Source organism: Petromyzon marinus, chromosome 63 (assembly GCF_048934315.1).
Source record: "Petromyzon marinus isolate PM22_M1 ecotype Great Lakes invasive population chromosome 63, UKy_Petmar_22M1.pri1.0, whole genome shotgun sequence".
Lineage (NCBI taxonomy): Eukaryota > Metazoa > Chordata > Hyperoartia > Petromyzontiformes > Petromyzontidae > Petromyzon > Petromyzon marinus.
Window position 1 is genome coordinate 2,544,447 of NC_133729.1, and position 12,658 is coordinate 2,557,104.

The 12,658-nt window shown below is 53.6% G+C and overlaps 1 protein-coding gene across 1 annotated transcript in view; it reads right to left on the reverse strand.

Moving 5' to 3' along the window:
* Positions 1-1,123: 1,123 nt before the first annotated feature.
* LOC116956118 (uncharacterized) overlaps positions 1,124-12,658 on the reverse strand; it is a 35,905-nt gene continuing 24,370 nt past the window's right edge. The window contains exons 4-5 of the mRNA XM_076053847.1: positions 4,458-4,936; positions 1,124-2,110 (exon numbers count right to left, since the gene is read on the reverse strand). Coding sequence (XP_075909962.1) covers positions 1,952-2,110; positions 4,458-4,936 — 638 coding nt within the window. The 3' untranslated portion in view covers positions 1,124-1,951. The remainder of the gene's footprint in view (positions 2,111-4,457; positions 4,937-12,658) is intronic.

Consider the following 12,658-nt stretch of genomic DNA (forward strand, 5'->3'; position numbering starts at 1 on the left):
CGACCAGCCCCCCACATTAATATTCATGAGCAGGTGACGTCACTCCACATCGACCAGCTCCCCCCACATTAATATTCATGAGCAGGTGACGTCACTCCACATGGATCTCCCCCCTCATTAATAATCATGAGCGGGTGACGTCACTCCACATGTAGCACCCCTCCTCGTTAATAATTATGAGCAGGTGACGTCACTCCACATCGAAGAGCCCCCCACATTAATAATCATGAGCAGGTGACGTCTTCCAAATGGACACCCCCCACCATTAATAATAATTAGCGGGTGACGTCACTCCACATGGGGGGGGCGAGGCGCCTCCTCCCCCCTCCTCGGCGTCAACTGACAACCCTCACTACAAAGGCAGAACCCTCACGTCATCACGTGATCTCACCCTCACTACAAAGGCAGAACCCTCACGTCATCACGTGATCTCACCCTCACTACAAAGGCAGAACACTCACATCATCACGTGATCTCACCCTCACTACAAAGGCAGAACCCTCACGTCATCACGTGATCTCCGTCACGCTGTTGAGACATCGAAGTAAAAAGGACGTCGTGATGAACAAGGGATTATAACCTTAAAATGAAATAAGTCTGTGTCACCGCGCCCTTGCAAATTTCACACGAATTGATGCAATGAATATATAAAGTCGCGCTCTGTGCTTTTCGCTTGCAAGTTTCAGATTTACTGCACTACACACCCGTCCTTGGACGGGCAAAACGCGAGTTTATATAATCGCTGCCCTAGATGTGCGGATCCAAACCTATGGTCCGCCAGGCTACTGACTAGTGCCGGATTATCCTCGTAGCAAAAGTGTCTACAAATGTAGTAGCTACGGGACCCGCATTTTCAAGGGCCCCGCGCTAAACGCTTTCAAGCTGTCAACTCCGGTTCAGTGATTCTGCGCTTGCTCTATCACTATAGTACTATACCGCCTTCGACTTTGACGAACGCCCGGGTGTTTAAGGTGAGCGATTTGTCGCATTATCTGGGCTGTACAGCAAATTTAAACCAAGATTTACTTTACTGTGCGAGTTAAAAAATTTGTGTTTTTATATTTACGGTTTTTATATATATTTAGGGCCCCTTTATAACATCATGCTACAGCCCCCCCCCCCCCCCCCCCCACTGCTACTAACTACAGGGGGAAATAAAAAGAGTGGTAACAACATCGTAGCCAGGGAGGCGTGTAATCTCATACGACTCGTGGTGGCGTGCTGCGGCCCGCGAGAAACCGCCCGTAGCGTCTGAACAGGGGCTAGTCGCCACGAAGGAAGACGTTCGCAATCACAAGATGATTTCGCAATCACAAGATGATTTCGCAATCACAAGATGATTTCGCAGTCACAAGAAGTTTGCAATCACAAGATGATTTCGCAATCACAAGAAGTTCGCAATCACACGATGATTTCGCAATCACAAGATGATTTCGCAATCACAAGATGATTTCGCAATCACAAGAAGTACGCAATCACAAGATGATTTAGCAATCACAAGAAGTTCGCAATCACAAGAAGTTCGCAATCACAAGATGATTTCGCAATCACAAGATGATTTTGCAATCACAAGATGATTTCGCAATCACAAGATGATTTCGCATCCGTTGGGGTAAAGCGCAATGCTCCAAGAAGCTGGGTTTGTTGTTAAAGGAGTCACTCGGTCGGCAGACGGCATCAGAGAGAGCGCGCGCGTGTGGGGGGAGCGGTGGTGCAGCGGTTAGCGCGCTACGATTCCCGCTCAAGGCCAACACCGGTGACGATTATCAGAACCGGTCCCGGGCCTCCCCTAGGTGGACTCAGCCTCAAATGAGTAACCTGGTGCGATGTGTGCGAACATCGTCGCTGGGGGAGACAAAGGCGGCCGGGCGTGGCTTTGGCCACCCCACCCCCTCGTGTGCCACCGTGCCGGCCTTCACAGGTGCTGCTGCTCGCTAACAGCACTTGCCCCCTACAGCCTGTTACAGGCTACACGGTGATAATGTGTTTGTGTCCCCGCCAGAAGGTCGCCACGCACCTTCTTCAGGAAGCTAAAGAAGCCCTGCGGCTCCTTCCCGCTCGCGTCCGAGCTCGCCGCTTCGTCGACGTCCGCTCCGACCTCGGTCGCCGGCTGCGGTGCGACACGCCGTGGTTGGTTACCCTTGCAGCAGCGGTAGCGGCAGTAGTGGCAGCAGCAGTAGTAGCAGTAGTAGTAGCAGCAGTAGCAGCAGTAGTAGTAGCAGCAGTAGTAGTAGCAGCAGTAGTAGCAGTAGTAGTAGCAGTAGTAGTGGTAGCAGCAGTAGTAGTAGCAGCAGTAGCAGCAGTAGCAGCAGCAGTAGCAGTAGTAGCAATAGTAGCAGCAGTAGTAGCAGCAGTAGTAGCAGCAGTAGTAATAGTAGCAGCAGTAGTAGCAGCAGTAGCAGCAGCAGTAGTAGCAGCAGCAGAGGCAACAGCAGTAGCAACAGCAGTAGCAGCAGTAGTAGTAGCAGCAGTAGCAGCAGCAGAAGTAGTAGTAGCAGCAGAAGCAGTCGTAGTAGCAGCAGTAGCAGTAGCAGCAGCAGAAGCAGTAGTAGCAGCAGCAGTAGCAGCAGCAGTAGTAGTAGCAGTAGTAGCAGCAGCAGTAGCAGCAGCAGTAGTAGTAGCAGCAGCAGTAGTAGCAGCAGTAGTAGCAGCAGTAGCAGCAGTAGTAGTAGCAGCAGCAGTAGCAGCAGCAGTAGTAGTAGCAGCAGCAGTAGTAGCAGCAGTAGTAGCAGCAGTAGCAGCAGTAGTAGTAGCAGCAGTAGTAGTAGTAGCAGCAGCAGTAGCAGTAGTAGCAGCAGCAGTACTAGCCGCGGTAGCAGTAGTAGCAGCAGCAGTACTAGCCGCGGTAGCAGCAGTAGCAGCAGCAGTAGCAGCGGTAGCAGTAAGATTCAGTTTGAGTTCATTCTGAAGAACCTTGTGAGCCAAGATGCTGTGAAGCTGCGTGGCACACGCACAAAAAACGACGCACCGTGTCCGTGACGGACGTAACGCATCAGAGAACAAAATAACAAAAAGTTTAACACATGGTAGTAGTAGTAGTAGGTGGCGTTCATGACCAATATAATACGCAATAGAGGTTGTTTTGGGTTAGATGGCGTAAATATGAAAGTGTCGCTAAACCAGCCACAACCCAACAGGACCACTTAGTAAGGTTTGTCACGTAAACAGAAAGTGCCGATGCGTTACTAGCTCAGCACAAACCGGTGTGGTGGAGAGTAAACCCACTACGACGTTTAAAATTCGAGTATTATGGGGGGTAAGAGATCATGTGAATGAAAAAATATTTAAAAATAAAAAAATTACGTATAAATCACGACGTTTCGACAGCCACACAAGCCATCGTCTTCAGGTGCAACAATACAGCAGGCGGACTGCCGAGGAGGAAATGTAGCGAGAGAGCTACTGCAACCAAGGGTTATATTCGTTTGTGGTGGGTACAACCCAAGGGTAAGTGGGCGGGGCTCGGGATGGAATTTGCAAGTGAATGTAATCGCAGAGAGGGTTGGGGTGGGTGACCTCGGCTATATTATTTTCTGCCCACGTGACTTTACTGAAAGAACCAAAGAGTATGAATTCCTGCAGTCACGAAAGCTTCAAATCAAGATCTTTTTAATGTTTCAGCCAACGAAGGAGCCAAAAAAATTGCAAGATTTGGCATAACAAGTGCCGGTGGCGAACCACGCCATTTCCCAAGACATACTACATTGAAATCTCCAATAAAAAATTAAAAGTACAGATGCGCCATCCATCAACGACGACATCGCGGCGAGCAAAACGCAGCATCGTTCAAAATAAAATAAAAGTTGAGATCCACGTGGCTCGGAGGTCAGGCGGCTGTGCCGGTGAGCGCTGAGAGCCTGGGAATGAACCGCGGGTTTCAACCGCTGCCCGTGATGAGATACCGGCTTCTCTCGTCTAGTGAGTTGATGGTCTCGGCCTGGTCACCAGTGGCTCACGCAGAGATCCATAGGCTCGCATACAGACCCACAGCACCACGCAGAGACCCACGGACTCACGTAGAGCCCCGCAGGTTCGCATATTGACCCACAGACTCACATCGAGACCCACAGACTCGCATAGAGATCCATGGACTCACAGAGGCCTACAGACTTACGTAGGGAGCTGTAGACTCACATAGAGTGCCATTGAGACCCACAGACTCACATAGACATCCATAGACTCACAGAGACCTACAGACTTACATAGGGACCGATATATACTCGCTTAGGTTGCGTTGTGATGAAACTGGCTTCTCTCACATCGCAAGTCGATCATCTCAGCCCGCTCAACAATTTGGCCGTGCTTTCGGCTAAACGGCAGCTCTGAGAATAACAAACATCGGTTTGGCCGTCATGTGGTGAACGAGCGAGGAAGTGAGCGAGGAAGTGAGCGAGGAAGTGAGCGAGTGAGAGCGAAGGAGAACGGGCGAGCGGGGCGGCCGAGGATTGTGGGGTCACCTCGGCGGCACGCGGCTTCTCCGCGGATCTTCCCCGAGCGGCGGGCAGCGTCGTTTTGGCGACGGGGCCGTTCATCGCCGACTCGGCCTTCCCCGCCGCGTTCTGCGCCGGCAGTCCTCGCGCCGCCTCCTCGTCGGACGCCCGTGCCGCCGAGTCCTTCCCGCCGAACATCTGCTTCAACGAGAAGGACCCGCCGCCGTCCTTCTGCCCCGCGGTGCCGCCCGCCGCAGCCGCCGCGTCGCGGGAGGCGTCCTCCCCCCGGTCGTTCTTCCCGTCGGCGGCGCCCGTCGCCTCTTTCGCCGAGAACATTTTGAAAAAGGAACCTTCCCGTTGCTGCTTTGTCTCCTCCTCCCGCTGCTGCTTCTCCCCCTCGACGCCGACGCCGACGCCGCCGGGCTTGGCGGACCCCGCATCGTCGTCGCCCTTTGCCTTGCCGAAGTCCCACATCGCCCGCTTAGGCTTCTCGGCGTGCGGATTCACTGCGGAGGGGGCGCACGGCAAAAGCGAGAACGCGGACTCAGTGGAAGAAATGTGAAGCAGAATGGCCGAGCGCGGCCGGTCTCCGCGTCGCCCATCGTACAGGTGCAAGGGGCGGTCGCCACGGAGGAAGAAGTTCACGATGAGAAGTTTATTTGGCATCCGTTGCAGTGCCGGACTAAGCTAGTGCGGGGCCTGTAGCATATTTTATAAAGAGACCCTACTTTTAAAAAAAAACACGTAAGTATTTAAACAGATTTTTTTTACTCGCATAGTCAAGTAAGTGCATTTTTTCATTTGCTATACAGCCAGATAATACGACAAATCGTTAACCTTTAACACTCAGTCGTTCGTAAAAGTCGAAGGTGGTATAGTACTATAGTAATAGAGCAAGTGCAGAATCACTGAACCGGAATTGACAGCTTGAAAGCGTTTAGCGCGGGGCCCTTGAAAGTGCGGGGTGCGTAGCTTTATGTAGCTGCTTGTGCTACGAGGATAATCTGGCACTGATCCATTGGGTAAGCGCAATGATCTTTGGAGCTGGGTTTTCTTTAAAGGGCCACTCGGCCGGCAGATGGAATCCAAGCTTGCCACAATTACAGATTTACAAAATTTAAACATTCCAACTTTATAATAATAGTAATGAATTATGAATTCACTGGCGAGTGAGATGAAACAATCGCAGTTGGCGGATCGTTAAACTAAACTATAAACTCGTTTTGTTTATTTCACCAGGGTAAGGCCCCACTGAGTTGTGTTAGCTCTTTTGCAGAAGCGACCTTGCTATCACAAATGAAAGTGACTTATCATCATCAAATTTCTGGCAGTCAAATATTAAAAACGCGTGATGTTGATTCTAAATGTGAAGGGGGAAACCCGGAGGACCCAGAGAAAAATCCACGCGACCACGGGGAGAGAGACACCACAAACTCCAAATATACAGCAGCAGCAGGCGTCAGTGTCTGGATTGAACCCACGAGCTCCTGCACACCAGGTGAGGTAGTTAACATCTCCTAACCACCGTGATGATGAGAGACACGCAAACTCCAAATACACAGCAGGTGTCAGGGTCGGGAACGAACCCACGACCTCCTGCACACCAGGCGAGGTAGTTAACATCTCCTAGCCACCGTGATGATGATGAAAGAGAGAGACACACAAACTCTAAATACACAGCAGGTATCAGGGTCTGGATTGAACCCACGACCTCCTGCACACCAGGCGAGGTAGTTAACATCTCCTAGCCACCGTGATGATGATGAGAAACACGCCAACTCCAAATACACAGCAGGTGTCAGGGTCTGGATTGAACCCACGACCTCCTGCACACCAGGCGAGGTAGTTAACATCTCCAAGCCGCCGTGTCGCGCAATGCCTGTGTAACGATGTCCGTGTAAACGTGACAATCTCGTCGGATGGTGGTGGGTTTATCATCAACATCACGTGGAAATTTACGGCAGTCAAATACTCTAAACACGTGATGTTGATTCTAAATGTGGAGGGGAAAACCGGAGGATCCTGGAGAAAATCCAGGCGACCACGGGGAGAGGGAGAGAGAGAGAGAGACACGCAAACTCCAAATATGCATAGAGGCTTTTTTGAGCTATATCGCGTAAGTATATAAATGTGTCGTTAAACCCGGCACCAGCCGACACAGCCAATTAGTAAGGTTTGTCGCGTAAACGAAACGTATTCATGACTAGTTCAGCACTCACCAGTTGTGTGTCCGGAGAGCAAACCCATAACAACATTTACAATTCGAGGGCCGTGACATTTCACCGGTAATTACAACAACAACAACCAGCCTCATCAGGCAACAGCCACAGAATTGTGGATACATCCTCCTCCCAATATACAGCAACAGGCGTCAGGGTCGGGATCGAACCCACGACCTCCTGTAGACCAGGCGAAGTAGTTAACATCTCCTAGCCACCGTGATGATGATGATGATGAGAGAGAGACACGCAGACTCCAAATATACAGCAAGCGTCAGGGTCGGGATCGAACCCGCTTGTATGTACACTACTGTACGCACAATGCGGAACCTCTTTCACACCATACGTAGCCAACCGCTGCTCATCGGAGGAGCGGGGACGGCGCTGTAATATGACAACATTGTACACGCGACAAAATCACCGATCAAAAGAGATTTGCCCACATATTGAAGAAAGTGGGCGTGGCTTTGGCCGAAGGAGGCGTGTCTTTGCCCATATATGGTCACCGTGGATCGTTAATAGAGATTGATTGTGATAAATTACGTGACACCCCTTCATTTAATTGACTAATACCCTCTGTGAGTCTATGGATATATATGAGTCTTTGGGTCTCTATTTCAGTTCATGGCTCTCTATGCGAGTCTATGCGTCTCTATGCGAGACTATGAGTTTCTATTCGAGCCTTTGGGTCTTTATGCGAGTCCGTGGCTATATGGCAGTCTTTGGGTCTCTAAATGCGAGTGTACGAGTCTCTGCGCGAGTCTATTGTCTCCGTATGCGAGGCATTGGTGACCGGGCTGAGCCCATCGCCCCAACCGCGCCTGAGAACCCGGGCTGAGTCACAGGCGGCGGCCCGAAACCCGGATTCGAACCCAGGGCGCCCCCTCCGTGGCGCCGGCTCAGCGTCCGTGACCCCTGAGCCGCTCCCCGCCGCTCTTTCGCAATCCTCTCTCCCTCTCTCTCTCTCTCGCACTCTCAGCGACCATTGCAAACTCTGACCAAAACGCTCGGCGCCGGGTCGGACGCGGCTGCGCGCCGCGGACGGACAACCGTGGGGCAGAGCAGCCCAAGGGAGACGCGGAGGCCACGAACGGAGAAGGGGGGGGGGGGTGGCTCTCTCTCCCTCTCTCCCTCTCTCTCCCAAGAGTCTGTGGGAAATTTTTTGTTTGTTTTCGAATGCGCCTTGAAACACATCCGTACGCTTCCGCTCATCCGTCTTCATCTTAATTCAATGTATGAGGCGCTCCGACTCTAAGCGGCGCAGCAGCGAATTGACGACGGCGCGGACAACGTTCCGCGCCGGGGGGTATGCGGCGGGGTGGAACGTGCGCGATGACTGTTCGAATGAATACGAGGACAATGACGAAGAACGACGATGACGACGATGATGATGGTGGTTGGTGGTGATGCGTGGGAGGAAACGGAGGTGAAGATGACGCCGACGGATGAGTACGAGGGGGAGAGTGGCTGTGGGAGAAGGGGGGTGGGGGATATCGGTGGGGACGTGGGGGAGGGGTAGACGAGGAAGGGAACAGGCGGGTGAGAACAGGCGGGTGAGAACAGGCGGGTGAGAACAGGCGTCTGAGAACAGGCGGGTGAGAACAGGCGTCTGAGAACAGGCGGGTGAGAACAGGCATCTGAGAACAGGTGTCTGAGAACAGGTGGGTGAGACCAGGCGGGTGAGAACAGGCGGGTGAGAACAGGCATCTGAGAACAGTCGTCAGAGAACAGGCATCTGAGAACAGGCGGGTGAGAACAGGCGGGTGAGAACAGGCGGGTGAGAACAGGCGGGTGAGAACACGCGGGTGAGAACAGGCATCTGAAAACAGGTGTCTAAGAACAGGCGGGTGAGAACAGGCATCTGAGAACAGGTGTCTGAGAACAGGTGGGTGAGACCAGGCGGGTGAGAACAGGCGGGTGAGAACAGGCATCTGAGAACAGGCGTCAGAGAACAGGCATCTGAGAACAGGCATCTAAGAACAGGCGGGTGAGAACAGGTGGGTGAGAACACGCGGGTGAGAACAGGCATCTGAGAACAGGTGTCTGAGAACAGGCGGGTGAGAACAGGCGGGTGAGAACAGGCGGGTGAGAACAGGCGTCTGAGAACAGGCAGGTGAGAACAGGCGGGTGAGAACAGGCATCTGAGAACAAGTGGGTGAGAACAGGCGTCTGAGAACAGGCGGGTGAGAACAGGCGTCTGAGAACAGGCGGGTGAGAACAGGCGTCTGAGAACAGGCAGGTGAGAACAGGCGGGTGAGAACAGGCATCTGAGAACAGGCGGGTGAGAACAGGCATCTGAGAACAGGTGTCTGAGAACAGGTGGGTGAGAACAGGCGGGTGAGAACAGGCGGGTGAGAACAGGCGTCTGAGAACAGGCAGGTGAGAACAGGCGGGTGAGAACAGGCATCTGAGAACAGGTGGGTGAGAACAGGCATCTGAGAACAGGCGGGTGAGAACAGGCGTCTGAGAACAGGCGGGTGAGAACAGGCGTCTGAGAACAGGCAGGTGAGAACAGGCGGGTGAGCACAGGCATCTGAGAACAGGCGGGTAAGATCAGGCGTCTGAGAACAGGCGGGCGAGAACAGGCGTCTGAGAACAGGCGTCTGAGAACAGGCGGGTGAGAACAGGCGGGTGAGACCAGGTGGGTGATAACAGGTGTCTGAGAACAGGCATCTGAGAATAGGGGCGTGAGAACAGGCATCTGAGAACAGGCGTCTGAGAACAGGCGTCTGAGAACAGCCGGGTGAGCACAAGCGGGTGAGAACACGCGGGTGAGAACACGCGGGTGAGAATAGGCATCTAAGAACAGGAATCTGAGAACAGCTGGGTGAGAACAGGCGGGTGAGAACAGGCATCTGAGAACAGGTGTCTGAGAACAGGCGGGTGAGAACAGCCGGGTGAGAACAGGCGTCTGAGAACAGGCGGGTGAGAACAGGCATCTGAGAACAGGCGGGTGAGAACAGGCGTCTGAGAACAGGCGGGTGAGAACAGGCGGGTAAGAACAGGCATCTGAGAACAGGCGTCTGAGAACAGGCGGGTGAGAACAGGCGTCTGAGAACAGGCGTCTGAGAACAGGTGGGTGAGACCAGGCAGGTGAGAACAGGCGGGTGAGAACAGGCATCTGAGAACAGGCGTCTGAGAAGAGGCGGGTGAGAACAGGCGGGTGAGAACAGGCGTCTGAGAACAGGCGGGTGAGACAGGCGTCTGAGAACAGGCGGGTGAGAACAGGCGTCTGAGAATAGGCGGGTGAGAACAGGTGGGTAAGAACAGGCGTCTGAGAACAGGCATCTGAGAACAGGCGTCTGAGAACAGGCGTCTGAGAACAGGCGTCTGAGAACAGGCGGGCGAGAACAGGCGTCTGTGAATAGGCGGGTGAGAACAGGTGGGTAAGAACAGGCGTCTGAGAACAGGCGTCTGAGAACAGGCGGGTGAGAACAGACGTCTGAGAACAGGCGTCTGAGAACAGGCGGGTGAGAACAGACGTCTGAGAACAGGCGGGTGAGAACAGGCGTCTGAGAACAGGCAGGTGAGAACAGGCATCTGAGAACAGGCATCTGAGAACAGGCGGGTGAGAACAGGCATCTGAGAACAGGCGTCTGAGAAGAGGCGGGTGAGAACAGGCGGGTGAGAACAGGCGTCTGAGAACAGGCGGGTGAGACAGGCGTCTGAGAACAGGCGGGTGAGAACAGGCGTCTGAGAATAGGCGGGTGAGAACAGGTGGGTAAGAACAGGCGTCTGAGAACAGGCATCTGAGAACAGGCGTCTGAGAACAGGCGTCTGAGAACAGGCGTCTGAGAACAGGCGGGCGAGAACAGGCGTCTGTGAATAGGCGGGTGAGAACAGGTGGGTAAGAACAGGCGTCTGAGAACAGGCGTCTGAGAACAGGCGTCTGAGAACAGGCGGGTGAGAACAGACGTCTGAGAACAGGCGGGTGAGAACAGGCGTCTGAGAACAGGCAGGTGAGAACAGGCATCTGAGAACAGGCATCTGAGAACAGGCGGGTGAGAACAGGCGTCTGGGAACAGGCGTCTGAGAACAGGCAGGTGAGAACAGGCATCTGAGAACAGGTGTCTGAGAACAGGCGGGTGAGAACAGGCGGGTGAGAACAGGCGTCTGAGAACAGGCGGGTGAGAACAGGCGGGTGAGAATAGGCGTCTGATAACAGGCGCCTGAGAACAGGCGGGTGAGAACAGGTGGGTAAGAATAGGTGGGGTGGTGTTAGACTTTGAGGTCATTTAGTGAATGGTAGTATGTGGTAGTAGTGGCTGGTAGTCGTAATGGAAGTAGTGGTGGTGGTAGTGGTGGTGTTGGTAGTAGTGGTGGGAGTGGTGGTGGTAGTGGTGGGAGTGGTGGCAGTGGTGGTATTGGTGTTGGTAGTAGTTGTGGTCGGAGTGGTAGTGGTGGTGGTAGTGGGAGTGGTGTTAGTAGTGGTGGTGGTGGGGTTGGTGGTGGTGTTGGTGGTTTTGGTGGTGGTAGTGGTGGTGGTAGTGGGAGTGGTGTTAGTAGCGGTGTTCGTGGTGGTGGTTGGTGGTGGTGTTGGTGGTGTTGGTGGTGGTAGTGATGTTGTTGGTGGTGGCTTTCGCACTGTGAACGCGGACTGGTCATACCGGTGTCACGCGATGCCCCCCCCCCCCCACACGCACACACAGGAGACCAGGATGTGCGGGCATGTCGTCTCTTTGTGTGCGTTCCCACACCCACACAAGACAAAGCCCCCCCCCACCACCATGAAGCCTTTGAACAGGCTGATGGAGCAAGTGCTATTAGCAAGCACCACCTGTGAAGGTGGACACAGAGCTCCTACGTTGGGGAGTGGGGGGGAGTGCTGGGCTACCACCATCACCACGTCCGGCCGGCCGCCTTTGTCTCACCAGTGGTGAACTTTAAACACCGCACAAGCGTCTGCTGACTTGGATCGGAAAGCAACACTGACCTCGCCCAGAGGGGGGGGGGGGGGGGGCAGGTGGGGGGAGGGGGCGAGGGGGGGATGGTCCTCGGTTATGACGCACCAGGACCCTGGTCGAGAAGTGTAACTAGCGTGGTGACGTATGGGCTACCTGTAGTGTAACTAGCGTGGTGACGTATGGGCTACCTGTAGTGTAACTAGCGTGGTGACGTATGGGCTACCTGTAGTGTAACTAGCGTGGTGAGGTATGGGCTACCTGTAGTGTAACTAGCGTGGTGAGGTATGGGCCACCTGTAGTGTAACTAGCGTGGTGACGTATGGGCTACCTGTAGTGTAACTAGCGTGGTGACATATGGGCTACCTGTAGCGTAACTAGCGTGGTGAGGTATGGGCTACCTGTAGTGTAACTAGCGTGGTGAGGTATGGGCTACCTGTAGTGTAACTAGCGTGGTGAGGTATGGGCTACCTGTAGTGTAACTAGCGTGGTGAGGTATGGGCTACCTGTAGTGTAACTAGCGTGGTGACGTATGGGCTACCTGTAGCGTAACTAGCGTGGTGACGTATGGTCACCTGTAGTGTAACTAGCGTGGTGACGTATGGGCTACCTGTAGCATAACTAGCGTGGTGACGTATGGGCTACCAGTAGTGTAACTAGCGTGGTGACGTATGGGCTACCAGTAGCTTAACTAGCGTGGTGACGTATGGGCTACCTGTAGCGTAACTAGCGTGGTGACGTATGGGCTACCTGTAGTGTAACTAGCGTGGTGACGTATGGGCTACCTGTAGTGTAACTAGCGTGGTGACGTATGGGCTACCTGTAGCGTAACTAGCGTGGTGACGTATGGGCTACCTGTAGTGTAACTAGCGTGGTGAGGTATGGGCTACCTGTAGTGTAACTAGCGTGGTGACGTATGGGCTACCTGTAGTGTAACTAGCGTGGTGACGTATGGGCTACCTGTAGTGTAACTAGCGTGGTGAGGTATGGGCAACCAGTAGCGTAACTAGTGTGGTGACGTATGGGCTACCTGTAGTGTAACTAGCGTGGTGAGGTATGGGCTACCTGTAGTGTAACTAGCTTGGTGAGGTATGGGCTACCTGTAGCG